The sequence below is a fragment of the Schistocerca serialis genome, chromosome 3 (genome assembly GCF_023864345.2).
Source record: "Schistocerca serialis cubense isolate TAMUIC-IGC-003099 chromosome 3, iqSchSeri2.2, whole genome shotgun sequence".
NCBI classification, from domain to species: Eukaryota; Metazoa; Arthropoda; class Insecta; order Orthoptera; family Acrididae; genus Schistocerca; species Schistocerca serialis.
Genome location: NC_064640.1, coordinates 841797804 through 841817984, shown reverse-complemented (window position 1 = coordinate 841817984; position 20181 = coordinate 841797804). Strand labels below are relative to the sequence as shown.

At 37.1% G+C, this 20181-nt stretch overlaps 1 protein-coding gene across 1 annotated transcript in view; it reads left to right on the top strand.

The window, feature by feature from the left end:
* Nucleotides 1-20181, top strand: part of LOC126471256 (ankyrin-3-like) — a 636759-nt gene that overhangs the window by 483528 nt on the left and 133050 nt on the right. Inside the window, exons 21-22 of the mRNA XM_050099375.1 lie at nucleotides 5852-6012; nucleotides 11971-12182. Of these exons, the coding sequence (XP_049955332.1) occupies nucleotides 5852-6012; nucleotides 11971-12182 (373 nt within the window). The remainder of the gene's footprint in view (nucleotides 1-5851; nucleotides 6013-11970; nucleotides 12183-20181) is intronic.

Below are 20181 nucleotides of genomic sequence, written 5' to 3'. Positions count from 1 at the left end.
CTTGCCCTTTTTGTTCAGACACATACAAGTCTCTCTTAAGAAAATCTCTACAAAAAAAGCTTGTATTTGGATACATTTTGCAAATTTTCTAAAACTGTGAATGGGCTACCCTAATTTTGATGTTTACACATGAAATGGGGATGAGATCATGTCTATATGGGATACCAGAAACAATCATATTATACTTCTTAGTATTTTCCAGAACGTTCTTTAAGTTGTGCATGGATTTCACTAACTCATTTTTGTATACATTGTTTGCACCTCTAATTAATATAATTTTATGATTTCCATTTTATTTATTTATTTATTCCTGCATTGAAGCAGCTGGTTGTACATAACTGCAGGCTTTTAAATCATGATGGTTATTGTCAATTTCTGCAAGACCATGTCATGGCTATCAGAATTGATATTTAGGCCTACCTCATTTTTTGTCCTGTTGGCAGTGTACAATGTTTTGGCCTAAATACTGGTGTTTCAGCAGGATCAGTAAGAAGTTAAATCATTTTCTCTAATATTTCAATAAACTTTCTGGCTGCTTTTGAGTCTCTGCGTGCTTCATTTTCCCCATTTCGTTCATGTTCAGCATTGTACATCTCTATGGTGACTTCTCGAGCATTACATTAATGATAACGGTCACACAAAAATATGTTATTGAGATTTACTTTTGCAAAACAGCTTGAATGATACCATATATGTTTTTTGGACATGTTCTATGTTCTAAAACAGATTTTCAGCTTTTCACCTCACAAATGGCTCTTCACTGATGCTGAAAGTTTGAAGCTTAAGGAGCAATTTTCTACAACCTGTATACATGCCACCATTTTTAATTATTTTCATTGATGACCTCCTACTTTATCCTTATCAAAGATATGGTGCTACAATTCTCATTGACAAATTATTAGAAAACAATCTTGAATAAACTGTGAACAAAGTTTTCACTGAAATCTTAAACTGGTTTTCTTTTAAGGGTCTGTCACACAATGCAGTTAATACCAATCATATGAGGTTCCATAGACCACTAAGAAACCTTGAAGAGATTAACATAAAGTGCACAAACCAAGCTAAAGAGGAAGTTGAAGATACAAAATTCATGGGTGGATATATAGACAACAAATGCAGTTCGTCAATTCACATTCTTCATCCTTTAAGAGACTCCACTCAGCACCATTTGTACTATGGGTTATTGCTTCAGTTGGTGAAACAGATACCTTTAAGTCTTCCTATCTTGGTTACTTTAATTCATTACTGTTGAATGCTATTATATTCTAGTGGAACCAACCTCTTCCAAAAAGCATCCCACTGCACAAAAAAAGTCATCGGAATAATGAGTGGTGTGCATCAAAGGCACTCTTGTTTCAAAATATAGGGAGTCTTAGCACCACCTCACAAAAGCAGTCTGCACATTGAACTGAAAATCTTCATCTTGTTCAAAAAGGAGTTTATTGCTGCAGCATTTTGCACTGTTCAGTGCTCTGCCACCACATATTAAATGTCTTCAAAAACAATAGCCCAATTTCAAGCAAATTCTCAAAGAGTATGTAACAGAGAACTCCTTTTATACAGTTAATTAATTTGTGATACAAAATTCATGTCACTGGTAAACTTAAAATTGTGTTAGAATTAGCTTAAATTAATTTTACACCAGAAAATCTAATTTAAACACGATTGTAATGTACCTCTTAAGAACAGTGTAAACTACAAATGTCTGTATCATATTTTTCATCTTTTTTGTCACTGGTAAACTTACAATTGTTTCATAAAGTTTTAATCAATTTTATGTCAGGAATTCTATTTTCAACATAATTATGATATACCACTCAATTGTCCATATCATATTTTTCATCTTTTTTCTCTTCTTACATTTGCAGTAGAGTAGATGCATGCAAATAGTGGCATACGGGCTATATGCACCTCACTAATGGTTTTTGTGCAGCCTGCCAAGACCGTCAGAATTTTTATGTAACAATTTATACTTTTTTGGAAATACAAAATTAACCAATGCATGCAATCCTTTTAATAGGTGTGGCCCTCTGCTAGCCTCTGCTTCCATAATGTGGCCCCCAAGCCAAAACTATTGCTCATCCCTGCAATAGTGCATCAATTATCAGAATGTCAGTCAACTGAATGACCACTTAACCACACTGTTACTCACTTCCACATGCCGCCCTCTCTCCACTATGGTCTTACCTACCATCCATCTCCCCCCACACCAATGCCAAGTTGCCACCAATAGCAAACTTTGCGCTCTGCTATGATCACTTGTGTCAGCATTTTCGTGTAAAGTAAACTTCCAATATAAAATGCCTAAATGTAAATGTGTTGACCTTTCTGTGAGAGGTGAATATGAGATTAACAAAAGGTTAGAGAAATGTTGACCTACAACCAAGTTGTGTAATAAGTACAAGGTAGGTAAGTTCACAATAATAGACAAAAAAAAAAAAAAGATGAGCATCAATAATTCTTTATTTAAGCTTGATTCTATTGATGGATTGACAAATCTCAGTGAAAAGATGTTATGAACAAGAATCTAGATGATGCCGTTTACATGTGGTTTACACAAAAAAGATAACAAGCTCTAGTCCCATTCTATGTCAAAAGGCAATTAAATTTAAAGAAAATTTTGGAGGGTCATCAAATATTGAAGAGAGAAAGAGCTGGTTAATAACACCTTATTACAGCTCATGGATCAAGGTGCTATTCTGACTTTCAGACAGTATTACAGGAAAGAACTGTTGCATATGTTATTGTTAGAAAGAGAAGGGGAGGGAGAGGAGAGTCTGTTAAAAATCAGAAAAATAAGGATTTGAATAAGAGCAACACGGGGCAATGTACAGGAACAGAATTTGAAAAAATCCTGAATAAAATTTTGGGTATCATGGAAAGTTCTCAAAATCTAATTGAAAATGATGACTGGAATTATATGTTCAAAGTGCTCAATATGCTAAAAGAACTCAATTTCCCTGTATGAGGTGATGAAGACATTCAAGAATTCATGAGTGTAATGATGGAGATCCAGGGAACCAAATTATGCAGGATAGTGAAATAAAACCTCATCACCGAAAAAGCTGCGACTTCCAGCATCTCATCTACTAGTGGTCCAGAAAATGAAGATGAAAATATACCAGCTGCTTCAGAAGCATTTACATGTTTAGATACTGTGTTGCAATGGTTTGAAGCTCAGAATGAAAGTGACCAGCATCAGATAGTTGTCCTGAAAAATATCCACGAGATTCCTACTCGTAAGCTGGTAGGTTTCTTAGACAGACCAAAATGAAGGCTGTACATGCTAAATGTATATGTGTTACTTAATTTATGTGTACTAGGTTGTACTATACACATTCTTACTTTACTGCTTTTTTAATAATAAAAGAGATTCACATTGTTATAAATATATGTAGTTTTTATTGGTAAACTGGTAAATAAAAGTATACCGTTTGATTATATGTATAAACTGGATTTTTGACCATAACTATTGTGAGTGTGAAAGAAACATGTATAGAAGATAGTAAAACATGCAAAATTATGCTCAGAGGTTTGCTATCTCATCTGGACCAAATAGAAATTAAACATATTGATTACAGATATTTAAGTATTTTGACATGTTTCTGAAATTATGACAGAATATCCATAACAGAAAAAAACTCATGTAGTTTTTGTGACTTCATATACATATGAGAATTTTTTTTTATTTCCTATGTAAATTATATAAATGTGAGGGTCATTACAAAAGTTATATAAACTATTTTTTGTCTTGAAAATGGCAACAAATTAAAAAATTCTGAAATATGCAAATGTAAGGTTAGTTCATATGTGAACTTTACATTTAGGGTGATAGATGAACACACACACTGCCATAATGATATAGCACAAGAAAGATGATGAAAAAAGTTTGTCATTGGAAATGTGTTTTACTGTCAGTTGCAACAGCACACAATAGTACACTGCAAACTACATGCATTCCATGGCATCAGAAATCTTCCTAAGAATCCACTGTCATGTGATGTGATGCTAGATGGTAGTCTTTTCCAGGAGAATAAAGTGTGAAGAGAGTCTACAGTGTGAGTAAAGCAGCCATTCAGAATGGATGTTACCTGACTTAAAGAGCACTCTTACATAAAGATTGCAGTTCAGCATGGAGGGAATGAGCAAAAATGCTGCAAGGAGCTTGTTGAAGCAGTAGGAAATGCTGGTCTACTGCACCGAATGACTACTCCATAGGTAGATGCATTCAGGCATGGCAGAGCTGCAACAGCTGACATGCATCAATCTAGATAGCTTGTCAGAGTACATATGGACTGTGCTCATGCCCAGACTGCCCAGTGCTTGGAGAACAACAGAAGATGAGTGCTGCAGGAATTACAGTGCCATACTGGTACGGAGAGGACAACAATCTACAGGATTTCACACAAAGAGCTACACATGTGTAAATTTGCTGCAAAATGAGTTCTTCATGCACTAAGTGGAGTGGGAAAGTGGATATGTTAAGAAACTTGTCATGTGCATATAGCAAGTTTTGAAGAAGACGGAGACAACGTCCTTGTGAGAATCATCACCACATATGAATTTTGGGCCAGGGCCTATGAGCCAGAACTGAAACACCAGTCCATGGAATGGTGTCATCCAGGTTCATCACTTAAGCACAAATTTCATTGCAATCCCTCTCCTGTCAAGTTAATGGCAAACACAGTCAACGACATTAGAGGAGCGATTTTGTGCCATTTCATCCCACAAACTGTTAATGCACTATATTACTGTTGTACTTTCCTGCAGTGACACCTGTGACAGATTACGTGGGAGAAATATCCTGAAAAATCTACATGATGCATTAATTCTTCAGTACAACATGATAGCCCATACAACAGCATGTGTACAGAATCTGCTCTTGTAATGGGGATGTGAAGTACCGGAGCATGTACCATACTCACGAGACTTTTCACCTTGTGATTATAAACTAAACTAAACTCTGCCCAAACAGGCTATGAAGGCCCAATGGTACCAACCAGTCGCTGTCTCATCCTCAGCCCACAGGCGGCCATTGGATGCAGATACGGAGGGGTATGTGGTCAGCATACCACTCTCCGGGCCATATGTCAGTTTACGAGACTGGAGCTGCCACTTATTAGTCAAGTAGCTTCTCAGTTTGCCTGACAAGGACTGAGTGCACCCCACTTGACAACAGTGCTCGGCACACTGGATGGCCACCCATCCAAGTGTTAGCCTAGCCTGACAGCACATAATTTCAGTGATCTGACAGGAATTGCTGTTACCACTGCGGCAAGGCCTTTGGCTGTGATTATAACCTCATACCAAAACTGAAAGAGCCATTGCAAGGCACATGCTTTTGAATATGTGAAGACATTACTGCAGCAGTGACATATGAGATCAGATGATTCACTCATGGTGAGGCCACGGGTATTTGGAGTCTTCTGCAGTGTTGGCAGTGTGTAATGGAGTCACTAGGAGACTATTTTGAGGGACTCTAAGATGTAACAGGTCCATGGTACTGCCCTGTAGTTTTATGAACTGTTGTAACTGACAGTAAAGCATCTTTGAAATGTCAGAATTGGCTTTGTCCTTTTCTCGTGCTAGATCTTTATGGCAGTGTGTGTGTTCATCCATTTTCTTACATGTAATGTTTACAAATGAACTAACGTTCCATTTGTATATTTCAGAATTTTTTAATTTGCTAGCATTTTTGAAATAAAAAATGGTTGCCTTGACTTTTGTAATGACCTCGTATTTACAAAACTTGTAATAGCTGTTTTCTTAGTAATGGGTTTAAGTATCTCAATTTATACTGACAGAATTAAAATGTTACCACTTTATGTGTGCAAAAATTAATTTATTTCAGACCAGTGATTATTGAGGTACCACATTTTGGTTCTTTGAGAGGAGTGGAACGTGAAATAGTCATACTTCGCTCAGATAATGGTGAGACATGGAGAGAACACACTACAGATGCCAGTGATGAGGCTATTCATGAAGCCATCAATGAGAGTTTTGAAGGAGAAGGTAGGTAGTACTTATATATGGGATTGCTGAGAAATTAACTGGTTGTCAGAGCAACTCAAACTGTTAAATCTTCTAAAATGTTCTCTTTTCTTTGTCATGTATATCGACTAACTCAATTTGAACATTTTCATTGGATGTACATTATTAACTAAACTTCTGAAAATTGTGATACCATATAGGGTGCATACCACAGAAATGAATTTTATAACACAGGTTAGGTACATGACAATGAACAATTTATAGTGATTACAAAACTGTAGATGATTTCTGACTTCAGAATTCAATATGATGTGAAGCCCCATCACATGCCAATCAGTGCTGTTAAATGTTGTAGCTTGATAAAGCTGAATTCTGCTGAATATTCCTCAATGTAATTATGATATAGGTACACAAATTATCAACAATGGTCATCGGACAATGTTGATAGACAAATTACCAATCATCCATATTGCAGACATGTTTTATTGCCAATATGTTAGACAGATATCGAATTTGACAATTCAGTTAATGAAAATAATCAATGTTTGAAAATATAGGGATAGATAAATGAGTTACTCACCAAGCAGCACATGAAAGAGGCGAAAAAGCACAAGCATTCGGAGCCAGTGTCTCCTTCTTCTGGCATAAGCATTGAACGGAAAGGAAGAGCACTGAGGGAAAAGGAAAAGAGATTTAGAAAATAAAAGAGTTCTGGAAAAGTCACGCAAAACTCCAGATGAGGGATGAGAAGGAAGGACTAATTGTTCGTACCAATATCGCACGAGATTTGAAAACGTGAGACTTAAAGGTGGAAGATAGTGTAATAAGCAAGCAAGAGGTTGCTAAAAAATGTTATGAATGACTCAATAAGAGTGGAAAGCTAAGTGAATTATACATGGTACGCAGGTGGGCGGGGCTGGAGGGGGGGGGGGGGGGCAGGAAAAATAGACAGACCAGAAAATAAAAAATATAGAAAAATAAAATACAGCAAATTAAAGTAATAGTTAGTGAAAAGAGAACATAAAACCACAGAAATTAATGTAAACTATTCCTTTTCTTTGCCTACAATATTTTCGATTTTCTGATCTGCCTATCTCTCTCCCCTTGCCCATCTCACCTCCTCCATCTACCATGTATAATGCATTTAGCTTTCCACTCTTATTGACTCTTTCAATACTTTTTTTCAGTAATCTCTGCCTACTTTATCACCCAATCTCCCACTTTAAGTTCTCAAGTTCTGAAATTTCATCAGGTGCAGGTACCAAGAATCAGTCTTTCTTTCACATCCCATCCAGTAAGCCTCTTCTAACATGCGGTTCTGATTGACTTTTCTGTAACTCTTTCCATTTCCTAATCCTCTCCAGTCCTTTTTCCTCATTCCCCTTCCTTTCCTCCTGTCTGAAGAAGGAGCCACTGGCTTAGGAAGCTTGTGCATTTCCACATTTGTTACGTGTTTTCTCATGTTGCAGCTTGGTGACGAGATTTTTTTATACATACATGTTGTAATTTTTTACAATACATAATGTGAGACCTAATTATCTGAGTACTCTTATTTTATGAAGTAATAGTCAGTTTTCTTTATTTATGTATGATTTTCCACAGTTCCTGTTTCATATTTATGGTTGCTGGAGAGTTTGAAGTTATCTAAAATTGGCCCTTTCATACTTTTTGTTTCCGATTCATAATTGTTGTTTTCTCATTCAAAGTTAAGTATTTATTTTCCTCTCACATCTGTCTCCATCGAAAATTATTGTCCATCATCTTTAAAAACGACTAACTGAACATCATATCTTAGTAGAAATTGTCAGATCTGCTGCCAGCAATATACTGTAAGATATGATAACCAAATATAAAAGATATTAGGCCTCAAGACATCACATCTGTTTATTATTTCTTTATTTTAGTTCTTCCTTCACGTTTAGGAACATTGTGCATAGCTTACCCAATACTGATTTATTATTATATGGAAGATATTTCTCATCACTGGGCATACCTAGAGGTAGGTAAACTACTGGTGAAGAATCTAATTTAGTAGTAGATGTCCTTTGTGATACCAAGTGACAAAAGGATCAAGGATCACAGGCTGGTCAGCATGTGTGAGAGGAGTATTAGATGTGTGTGAATAATATGTGGGGAGTTCTATTTCTGTACATGGCAAGGTGTTGAGCTTTTGTCTGTGATGAAGGCCTTCAGCATATTCGGGGTGCGACTGTTTGTCACTACAAACAGGGTGTCAATGGAAGGGCCAATTTTATGGAAAGCAGACCTACCCAAGGTTCTGGAGGTATTTCTTGGCTGTAAGGTGAATGTTCCCATAAGTCACCCAAAATTAATTTCTGATTACGTGGTATAGAAACAAGATCTAGTCCTCCCTCCTCCCATGATAACAGGAAATAGAGTGACAACCAAATCAAAGTAGATGGAACCTTAGGTCCAACAGGCTAAATGTTCTGTTCCCCTCTTCCATCCTTCAAGAGAGTAACTGGAAAAAAATATGCTGCTGCAGAGAGTATTGTCTGCTAGCAAAGATTGTTGCCAACAAGACTGAAGAAGCTGTAACCCTCTGTTTTTCTTATTTCTACTGACTGAAAACTACAGAGTCCAGATGCTAATACAGAACATTGCGTAGTAGGTAGGTGTATTGGACAGGTGGCAAAGACCCTCCGCTACCTAGCTAAGTGAATTTGAAGGTGTGCAAACTGATGCTACCTGTATGACAGGTGCTTCCATAACTAAGGAAGCCAAAGTGTATGTTGTTTCTAGAGGCACCATATCAAAAATTTGTACCACATACAGGAAAAGTGGGAAAGCATCATCTGGTAAGTCACAATGTGGACAAAAGTGTGTGTTGAGTGACTGTGACAGATGGCCATAGAAAATGATTGTGACAAAAAACAAGAAGACAAGAGCTGCAAAAGTCACTGCATAACTCAATATTACACTCAAAAGCACTCTCAGCGCCAAAACATGATGAAGGGAAGTCCATAAGCAGTGAAATTCATGGTGAGCTTGAATTCGTAAATGATTCATCAGTGATCAAATGCCCATAACAGGAACACCTGATGCCTAGGTCATAAAACCTAAACTGTGGAGTAATGAAAGAAAGTACAGATGAGGCTTGTTGCATACTGTTTCCAGGGTCCAAGTTTACATCCCAAGAGTGAAACAAAGAGGAGGGATCAGTGATGATGTGGGTAGCCATATCATGGTGCTCCATAGGCCCCATGGTTACTTTGCAAATCCACATTAATGCCAATGATTATGTGATTGTTTTAGCTGATCAGGTTCATGTTGTGGTAAAATGTGGTGATCCCATGTTCCACACCAATAGGGTCCTGGTTCACACAGCTCGCATCATCCAAGACTGATTTTGTGAGCATGAGGATAAATTGTCACATCTCTCCCAGCCGCTATAGTCACCAAATCTCAGTGTTACTGAGCTTTTGTGGTCTATGTTAGAGAACAATGTGTGTGAGCCCTATCCATTTACATTATCATTAACAGGACTTGTCACAGTTTGGCAGTATGAATGGAATAAGATTTACTTGAAAACCATACAGAACCTGTATTTATCCACTCCAAGATGACTGTAAGCTGTTTTGAATGACAACAGTTTTCCTACATCATACTAGGCATGGTAATGTGCTGTATTTTTGGTGTTTCCATAATTTTGTCCACACCCTGTAAGTCAAACATCATCTTTAACTGTAGAAAGGTTTGTCTCAGCTACTTTTTGAAGTGTGTATTGTTCATACGGATAATTTGATAGACCATGCTGACATAAAATTCTTTGTTTTGAAATGTTTATTCTAAAGTTGGTGAATGTGATAAGAGGTCTTTATTAGGACAAACTTTTCAGTCCAGTGAAGAGACTGGGGGGCAGCTGTGTTTAGTTTCACATCTTCCAAAATTGCTCTTTAGGGATGGAATTTATTTACTGTAAAAATTCAATGCACTTTGCATCCATCTAAAACATGGCTTTGATAAAAAAAAATGCCTTTCTTCTAAAAAAAAAAATGTTTTTACAGCTAATCTTAAAACTTTTTTCATGCCTGGATGACAGGTGTCTCACTCTATTACTACTTGTACCCTCACAGTTGGTTATAAATCAGAATATCATTTAAAATTATTTGAGATTGACACTGGCCTGTGCACTGTCTGAAACTGCAGTAAGGATTATCTTCGAAGAACTTAAAATATTTATGTTATACCAGTGCAAAAAAGGAAATTTTTACATGTAAATAATGGTGAATAGCTAAATAGTGCAAATGAAAAAATCTAACAAGCAACTATTACAAGATTCTAAGAACTGAAGCATTTTCTTTTAAAGTTCAACAAAAAAAAAAAAAAAAATGGAAATATTCTGAACTGCAGAAGAGACAAATTAGGATGATATGTAATGATAGGAAGTCAATGGGCTGAGGATAACATGAAGTAAACAACAAGAATTTTGTGAAAGTTGTGAGAACCTATTAAAGTAACAGATTTTTTCATCAAAAACACACAAATTATTTCATATCACAGTTATAGTAATACTTATAAATTCTCAGGTCAAGTTACATTTAAAATCTTATATAAGCCACCTCTTAGTTTGTAGCTGTCAATGGTGCTTTGTCTCCTGGAAACACCATATCAAGTCCACTTTTTGTGATACAGACAATTAAAATATTTCATTTAATATGGAGAAGAAGAACCTAACAGAGTAATTATAACGGTTATTTTTCTTGCAACATGTCCATGTCTATAACAGTGGTGACTATATAAATATATGATAACTGAATTGAAGAGCGCAATGGCAGATTATTCACTCCAAAAATATGATTTACAATTATGCATTTCCACAGATTAGAATGTTTTGTTGTTTTTTTCTGTCCCCCTTCCAGCTACGAATTTTTTTTTCTTTTCTTTTTCCTTCTCACTTCACAAAGTTCTAGGTTTAATTTTATTTACAGCCTGCAATTAGGTCAGGAAAAATACTAAAAAAGTCATTTTTCATTGAGTTTATGAAAAGAGGACCCACATGCCCATATAAGTTTGAGTTTATTTATAAAAATTGTACAGTATGCTTCACCAGTACATAGGACTGTAATTGGCACATGAACTGCACATTTACCTCATCCAAATATAATTATATACTTCATTATTCATTTATATGTATATGAGAACATAAACTGAAATAATTAAATAAAGCTGTTGGTTAACAGTAATTAAGAAGGCATTAGTAATGATGCAATGAAAAAACAAACAAACGAACACCATCCATACAGGCCTTGATGGCCCAATGGTACTGACCGGCTGCCATGTCATCCTCAGCCATTAGGCATCACCAGATGCCAATACGGAGGGCATCTGGTCAGTACACCATTCTCCTGGCCATTATCTGTTTTCGTGACTGGTGCCACTGTTTCTCAATCATGTAGCTTCTCAACTGGCTTCACAAAGACTGAATGCACCCAACATGTCAACAGCACTTGGAAAACTTGGATTATGACCCATCCCAGCACTAGTCAAGCCCAACAGTGCCTAACATTTGATATTGCAGTTGGGCTGCAAATTCATGAACGTTTATGTGTTTGGTATACATTCAACTTAACAGGCTTCTCTATGTAAATATCTGTTTTAAAAAATTGACAGAGGTGATCTGACAGGCCTAGATTTTGAGCAAGTATATAGCATTTTTTCAGTCAATATTGCTACACGGTCCAGTATTGAAGACTGTTTGCTGAGTCTGGTCCTTCTTTGTGAATGTATCTGTAATTCAACTATTTCAACAAATAGTTTACATAAGCTGCTATTCAGGAAGGGCCATCTGCTTCACAGACAAGATATCAGGGCCGTAAATGTGTAGAAAAAATTATCCAGCATATAATTTGTATGTGAATCACACACACACACACACACACACACACACACACACACACATACATTGCAAATGACATCTTTTACCTTTCTTTATAAATCTGATAATTATTGTTACAGAATTAAATGCCCTGGAAGATTCAAGTTCTGGACGAACAACTAGAATACTGACAAATGATTTTCCTCAGTACTTCGCTGTGGTGTCTCGAATAAGGCAAGAAGTTCATGCAATTGGACCTGAAGGTGGAATGGTTTCCTCTTCTGTTGTACCACAGGTGCAAGCTGTATTTCCACAAGGAGCACTTACAAAGAAGATCAAAGTTGGACTTCAGGTAAACTTGTTCAAGCCTCGAAAAGGTACCAGTGCTGCCATGTTAAGAAAAATAACTGTTAATCACATTCCAAAGAAAAAACGTTTCTCATTGGTATGGTAGAAAAGTTTTGTGACTCGCAAAGTTGTTTTTGTTGAAGAAATTACAGTTAAATGATTTATCATTTTTCTTTTTGCTATGAATATGTACAGTCTCAATATAGAGTACTGTTGTAATCTTTAGCTCATATAATTTATGATTAAATTGTGTGATTTATATTGTACTTAGTTCCACCATCTTATTGACATGGAAATTATTTGCTGGTATTCACAGACTGTGGAGAACACTTACAGAAGCAATGTTTAGAACTCTTACTGAGTAGTTAGATTTATATGATACCTAATGCTATTGTAAAAATATTTGATTCTTCTCCAAAATTGTACAAAAGATCACTAAATCATTCAGTACCATTCAAGGTCCTTTCAGACATGTTAGACATCATGCACTTCCATATTTTTCTTTTTCCTGCTGCTTATGCATATTTTCAGATTATTATTTAAAGAAATTTTTCTTTACAGTAAGTAAATATAAACAGTAGTCCTCATGATCTAAGGTAGCAAATTCCCTCCCAGATCCTTCTTATATGTGTTCTATGGCTCCATCTTTAATGATCTTGCTGTTGATGCTAAATTAAAAAAGCTATGAAAATCAGAAAGGTGATGAAAATAATACTCTGATTTTACATATTCAGACACTATTGCCAATCATATTATTTGCATATATAATCCAATTAGCAAATGATCTTCTCAACTTTCTATAATGTTTTCAGTATACTTTGGCAATTTCAGGTTGTTAAACAGTGTACAGCTGCATGGACGGAAGTCAAGGGTGTAACCATAGGTGTCTACTTTCTGTAGCAAGATATATTTTGTAATTTACAGGCTGTATATTATTTAACAAAACATATAAATTCCATGGCAGTTTTGTTGACTTCTGTCTGTTGCTATTCCTTAAGTTAATGAAAAGTAGTTTGGACTTTTCAGGCTTTCCTGATGGATCTGTTGCAAGCATATTTCTTGGGTTTGCTGCTGGGTTGTATTGTGTAAATCGCACAGTATTTCATTGATTAAGTGCTTGACACTTTCATGTGGTGGTAGTTGCTGCTGTCACTGCTGCAAGGTGCAATTGATGATAATCTCATAGCTGTCAAAATTTATCAGGTTGCGAGCAGGCAATATGTGTGCGCAGGAAGATGCTCACATTTGGAGGAAAGTGGCATTCCTGGAGCTCTGTGATAGGAGATGCAGAAAAGCCTTCCATGTGTGTACTGTGGGCAGTGACTGTGCTGCCAGATGCTCCTGTTGTTAAAAGTTGAATTAAATCTCAGTAGTGCATTGGCTTGAATCATGAATCAGAAGTCCTCTTTTTTCCTGTTTTGATTTAATGGGAACCATTGCTGGATTCCAGGCAGTGCTTAAATGAAAACTTGCATTCCTGTTGATAAGATTGCCTGCTGTATGGATATGTATGGCCTCCTTAACAACATAGTCCCAGAAAGGTGATGCTGGGGATAAAATTTCAGTCTTTTCGTAAAACATACGATGCCCTATGTTTAGGCACTGCTCTGGTGCTGCTGATTTATCATGTTGCCCCAGGCATGTATGATGATGATGTTTGATGCAATGTTCTTGCATGGTTTGGCATGTCTGCCCATTATAAGATTTTCCACATTGGCATGGGATCTTATACACACCATGTTTCCTAAGGTTAAGGTCGTCTTTGACTGAGCACAATAAATTCCTCAATTTTTTTCTGGTGGCCAGAACACACACTTGATGTATGGCTTTTGAGGATTCTTTCTATTCTTGAAGATGTGCCACCAAAATAGGGCAAAAATGCCGTTGCAATGGATGCCTTTGCATCTTCATCTACATCCCTGCTGTGAATTTACTTAGAAAGGAATGTGTGGCATATCTGTAGCCATTCTGCTGGAATACCATTCTTGCTGGAATGCAGTACTGGTCACCATTAAATCAAAACAGGAAAAACAAGAACTTTTGATTCGTGACTCATCACAATGCACTTCTGAGATTTAATTCAGCTTTTGAAACAGGAGTGTCTGGCAGCACAGTCATTGCCCACAGCACGGACATGGAAGACCTTTCTGCAGCACCTATCAGGGGGCACTAGGAACACCACTTTCCTCCAACTGTGAGCATCTTCCCATGTACGTATATTGCGTACTCCTGGCCTGATAAATTTCAATGCCACTGCACGGTTATCATCAGATGCACTTCGCAGCAGTGACAGCAGCAACTACTACCATATGAAGATGTCAAGCAGTTGCATCAATGAAATATTGTGCCATTTATACAATATTACCTACCAACAAACCCGAGAAGTGTATTTGCAAAAGTAGCTTTGATTGTGAGCACAATGATGAAACAGGAAATATAAAATGCATTGTAAACATAATGTAACGTTTGTTATATAGATGGTTAGATTTACATCTATACGAAGAGTGAACTATTTGTTTGTTCAGTACCTGTATGCGAAGATAATTATTTTGACAGTTTCTCCTCATGTAATGATTTTCATCTTGAAATGAGCTATGTGTCATTGTCTAAATGGAAAATAAGCTTCAGGAATGAACATAGCATACATTACACTAACATTACATAGAAATCCACATTGGAGTGCCAATATTCACACCATTATAGAATCATTACTCTAATCTTACCTGTACTATTTCATACAATCTGTTAGGGAATAAAACTTTTTTGAAATATGAACTCTGATATGCTTGGCAGCAAATAGATGAAGTGAAGAAAATGGAGTTCTGGCTTTCATAAGAGAGTGGTAAACAATATGAAACACACAATAATAGGTGGGATATGGGAGGATTATCTCAGCTTTAATTTAAATTAACTGTTGTTGAATTTTGTGTTAGCCTCCATTAATTTGTGTTTCACTCTATTTTTCTTTTCCCAAATAATTTAAATAGAAATAATAACAAGTAATTTTTATAGATCTTACTGAAATAAACTTTCTTCAGTTTATGTGTGGACGTGATTTTTGTGTGGCACTAAGGAATAACATAAACCTGATAAAAAAAAGTGTCTCATTCTAAATACGGATGCTAAAGAGTATATCTAATGCTAATTCATCTACTAGTATGTTGCATATATTCATTTGCTACAATTTGCACAAAAATGCTATGAGATGAAGTGGTTATTGGATACACTTTAATAACTTGCAGATGTCTTGACCATATAATTTATTATTTCCAAAATCACCCCATGCATTTCGACATTCTGTCATTTTCAGAGCAAATACTGTGACATAATGTGATAGATAGGAAACAGCAGTAAAAGCACTTGCCTCTCAGCTAGAAAATAGAGGCAAGTGCACTTGCCTCTTGGTTAAGATTGGTGTTAAGGTAGAGTGTATGTATTTGGCAATTTTCTATGTTTCACATCATGAAATAACATTTGCTCCTGAAAATGATGGAATATCAAAACACATAAGGCGATTTTGGATGTAATAAAAGTTTAGTCAAGATGGCTAGAAGTTATTTCAATATTTATTTCTATGAACCTTATCACACATGCAACATGTATGTATGGTTACACTGACAGATATTCTTGTACCAGTAATTACTTCTTCATCTAATTTTGTTTTTACATTTTCATTCTCTTGTATTTTATTTATTTTACTTTTTTTCTCACAGGGTTAATGTAATACCTCTGTGACTTATTGTGGCTATTTGTTCAGTTAACCCCTTGTTTGGAAGAAAAAAATTGGTGATGTGTATCGAAAATTCAGTTCTGTTTGATATTGTTTCACCCATTGTTGCATTAATTCATGATAAAATATACCAATGCAAATCCTATTGAAATTGAGATTACACCAGTCAAACAATATTTTGAGCGATTTTTGTCAGAAAATTTTTCTGTAAGTGCTCCTGACATCACAGATCACTGACGACTTTTTCATTCATGTTGGTAATTATGTGCAGAAATCTTCAGTGGCAAAGTGCGAGACTACAAATCCACAAGTCTTGGGTTCAATCACTGGTCAGTCTTAGGATTTTGATCTGTCACTTATCATTTCTTTCACCTCTGACAACATTTGTCAGTGTGAAAACTGCCAAGTTGTACTGTGGTTTGGAATCCATGTTAAACTGTAACCAGGTGATCAGTTCAAAGGTCAGAGGAAGGCAACAGCATATGAGCCCCAACAGCACTATGGCTAGTAAAGCACTATGGTGTTCAAAAGAATCTTCGGATTAATGATTGCTTTACTTAATGAAATGCAGTATCACTAAAGATTTACTTATTAACCCATAACCCATAGTGTTATTTCAAGTTCAACCATGCAGTGAATTATGAGTAGTTTAAAAATATATTCAGACTTTTCATTACTCTTTGTTCTTTTCTGTTGCATGTATTTCAGTCATGAGAACATTGGTACCAGTGCTATAAAAATACATAGAAACTGTTGGGTTTAATTTACACATCTATGATTTCTAGATATATTTTATGTATTCATACTAGGAACATTGTTCCAAAATTGAAGAAATGTTATAACACAATTATCATATTGGCTTCTCTGCCAAAAAGTACAGAGAAATGTAAAGATATGCTCCTTGGATTCAACATATTACAAAAACATCTGACCTGCAGTTTCAAAAGACATTTTGCAAACTATTACCTGAAATAGAGGTTGAATGTGGTACAACCAAATTTCCATTTCACTTTATATGTTTCTTTAAAGAGAGTATGAGTTTTCATATTATCATTATCATTGTCAAAGATGCAATAGTTGTTCAAAAGACCCAATGATGGAAGATGCTTAATAAGTCTAACTTCATTGTTTCATAAGAATTTCTCAAGACAATAAATAATAATGCACTTAATAATATTATGGAAAGAATAGATTGCTACTCATATAAAAATGACTTCTTGTGTTGCAGATAGGCACAACAAAAAGACTCTTAGATGTTATAGCTTTTGGCCAAAGCTTTCTTCAGCAAAGAAAACACACATACATTCACACAATCAAGCACACCTCATACACATTGGACCATTACCAATGGCAGCTTTGAGTGGAATCATGGTTTCGGTCAGAGCTGCTGGTAGTAGTCATGTGTGCATGAGGTGTGCTTGTTTGTGTGTGTGTGTGTGTGTGTGTGTGTGTGTGTGTTTTCTTTGGTCAAGAAAGCTTTGGCTGAAAGCTATAATGTGTAACAGTTCTTTTGTTGTGCCTGTCTGTGACTCAAAGGGTCACTTTATGGTAAGTAGCAATCCGTTCTTTTCCTACTACTGTTAATATTCCAACCTGGAGTTTTCATTGTTTGAATAATGAGCCTAGTACTATGTTGTGAATAGAAAAAGACAAACATGTTCCAGCCTTAAGTCCACGTTGCCTATATTGACTCACATACGGCAAAATATGCATGTGCTCTTTGCTCATATCCAGTGCTATTTGATGAGATTGTGGTGTGGCATGCATTCCTGGTGTAGCTGGGATGTTTATTCAACAACAGTAAAATCTCAAAATACTATAAACTGATATAGTATTACTTGAAAATGGGTAGTATATCTTGAAGCCTATACATTTTCTTCAAAAGAAGTACATTCTTGTACCATTTACTTATTTCAGTAATGCATTATATATGTGGGAATTCCCATCTTCTGCATCTCTTATAGTTCCATCGTCTTATGAAAAGTCTTGATTGCTACTCACCATAAACATAATGTTTTCAGTTAGAGACAGGAACAATGAAAAGACTGTTACACATTGAGTTTTGACCAAAGCCTTCTTCAGAAAAGAAATGCATACACATTCCCACAAGCAAGCACACCTCATGCACACGTGACCACTATCTCCAGATACTCTGGCCAGAATGCAACTGTGTAGAATTCAAGCAACAGTCAGGAGTGGGGGGGGGGGGGGGAGTGTGATAGCAGGGGTATGGGTGGGGTACAACCTGACGGAATGTGCAGGGACTAGATGGTGACAACACGAGGCTGACAGATGCAGGATCAAGAGACTGTGAGGAAGGAAGTGAGGATGCAGAGCAGAAAAGGAGAGGAGCAGAAAAGTGGAAAAGACCAGTGGGTGCATTGGCAGAGAGCAGTGCACAATGAACATTTGTGAACATGAATTGGTAAGAGGTGCCAGGACAGAGAGGGGCAGAAACTGCTGGATGGAACATGTGGGGAGAAAGAGGTGCTGTAGGTTGAGGCTGAGATGATCTTGGGAGTGAAGAATGTGTTGTAACGATAGTTCCCATTTGCTCACTTCAGGAAAGCTAGTGGTGGAGGGGAGCAACCAGATAGTCAGAGCTGTGAAGCAGCCATTGAAATCGAGCTTCTAATTTTCAACTGCATGTTGTGCCACCGGGTGGTTCACTTTGCTCTTGGCTCCAGTTTGGCAGTAGCCATTCATCCTGGTGGATAGTTGACTGGTAGTCATGGCAATATAAAAAACTGTGCAGTGATGCAGCAGAGTTGGTATATAACATGGCTGCTTTCAAGGTCACCCAGCTTCTGATGGGTCAAGATAAGCCTGTAACAGGCCTCTTATTATCTATCATCGTTCCCCTTAATGATAGACATCCTACCCTTGATCCTTTCCACCCCACCTAAAGTGATGTTCCATCACCCACCCAACCTCCACAATATCCTAGTCCATCCCTATGCCATTCCCAATACCAATCCCTTGCCACAGTGATCATATACCTATGGAAGACTCAGGTGCAAAGCATACCCAATCCACCCACCTAGCACATCCTAGTCCAGTCCTGTCACACACTTATCCTACCCCTTCAGAGATTGGGCCATCTTTGAAAGCAGCCATGTCATATACCAGCACTGTTGCAATCATTGCACAGCTTTTTATATTGGTATGACTACCTATCAGACGTTCATCAAGATGAATGGCTACAGCCAAACTATGGTCAAGAGCAGAGTGGCAAAAAATGCAGCTGAACATTATATGCCTGATTTCAATTCAACTTCGGCCTTCTGAATCCTCCCCTCCACAACCAACTTTTCTGAACTGCATAGATGGAAGTTACTCTTGCAACATATTCTCTGCTCCTGAAATCATCCTGCTCTCCACTTATGCTAACCTACTGTCTCCCTGCTGTCCACCCAACAGTTTCTGTCTTCTGTGTCCTACCAGCTTCTCCCAATTCGTGTCTCACCACCCTTATTGTGCACTCTTCTCTGCCTACACACCCACTGACTTTCTCCATCCTCTGCTCCTCTCATTTCTGCTCTCTGTCCTCACCACCCTCTCCTTCCTCCACAGCCTCCTGAAGGAGCATCTGGCAGCCTTGTCTTGTCACCACCTAGTCCCTGCATGCTCTACGAGCCAGCACTCATTTCTCTCCTGTCACCTGTACCTTGTTACCCCTCCCCCTTCCCTTCTCCACTCTGGATTGCTGCTTCTGTTCAACACAGTTGCATTCTGATCAGGGCAGCGAGAGACAGCAGTCATGTGTGTGTGTGTGTGTGTGTGTGTGTGTGAGAGAGAGAGAGAGAGAGAAAGAGATAGAGAGAGAGAGAGAGAGAGAGAGAGAGGTGTGAAGTCTGCTTACATGTGTGAATGTCACTGTGTCTCCTTTTCATAATGTTGGTGGAATTCTGACATGGACTTTCCATTGTTTGTTAAGTTCCGTCATCTTCATATTTATAAAATGCAAATCATGCACTGATGCTTGTCTCACTTTGTCACATTGGGGCTAAAAAGCACTTATTAGCTGAGCAAACTGGAATAGCCCAAAATGGCTCTGAGTATAAATTACACTGCTTTCCCAACAGATTCATGAAAGAGAAATCACACTGCTTTCCCAACTGATTCATGAAAGAGAAACAGTTGAAATATTTCGGGTAACTATGAACTGGTCAATATTTCACATGGGTGTAGGGTGTTTGTTTTCAGTGTACAGTTACACAAAATGTTTATCTAGGCTAACACATTTACTTTTCTCTGCATTTGAAAAATATGT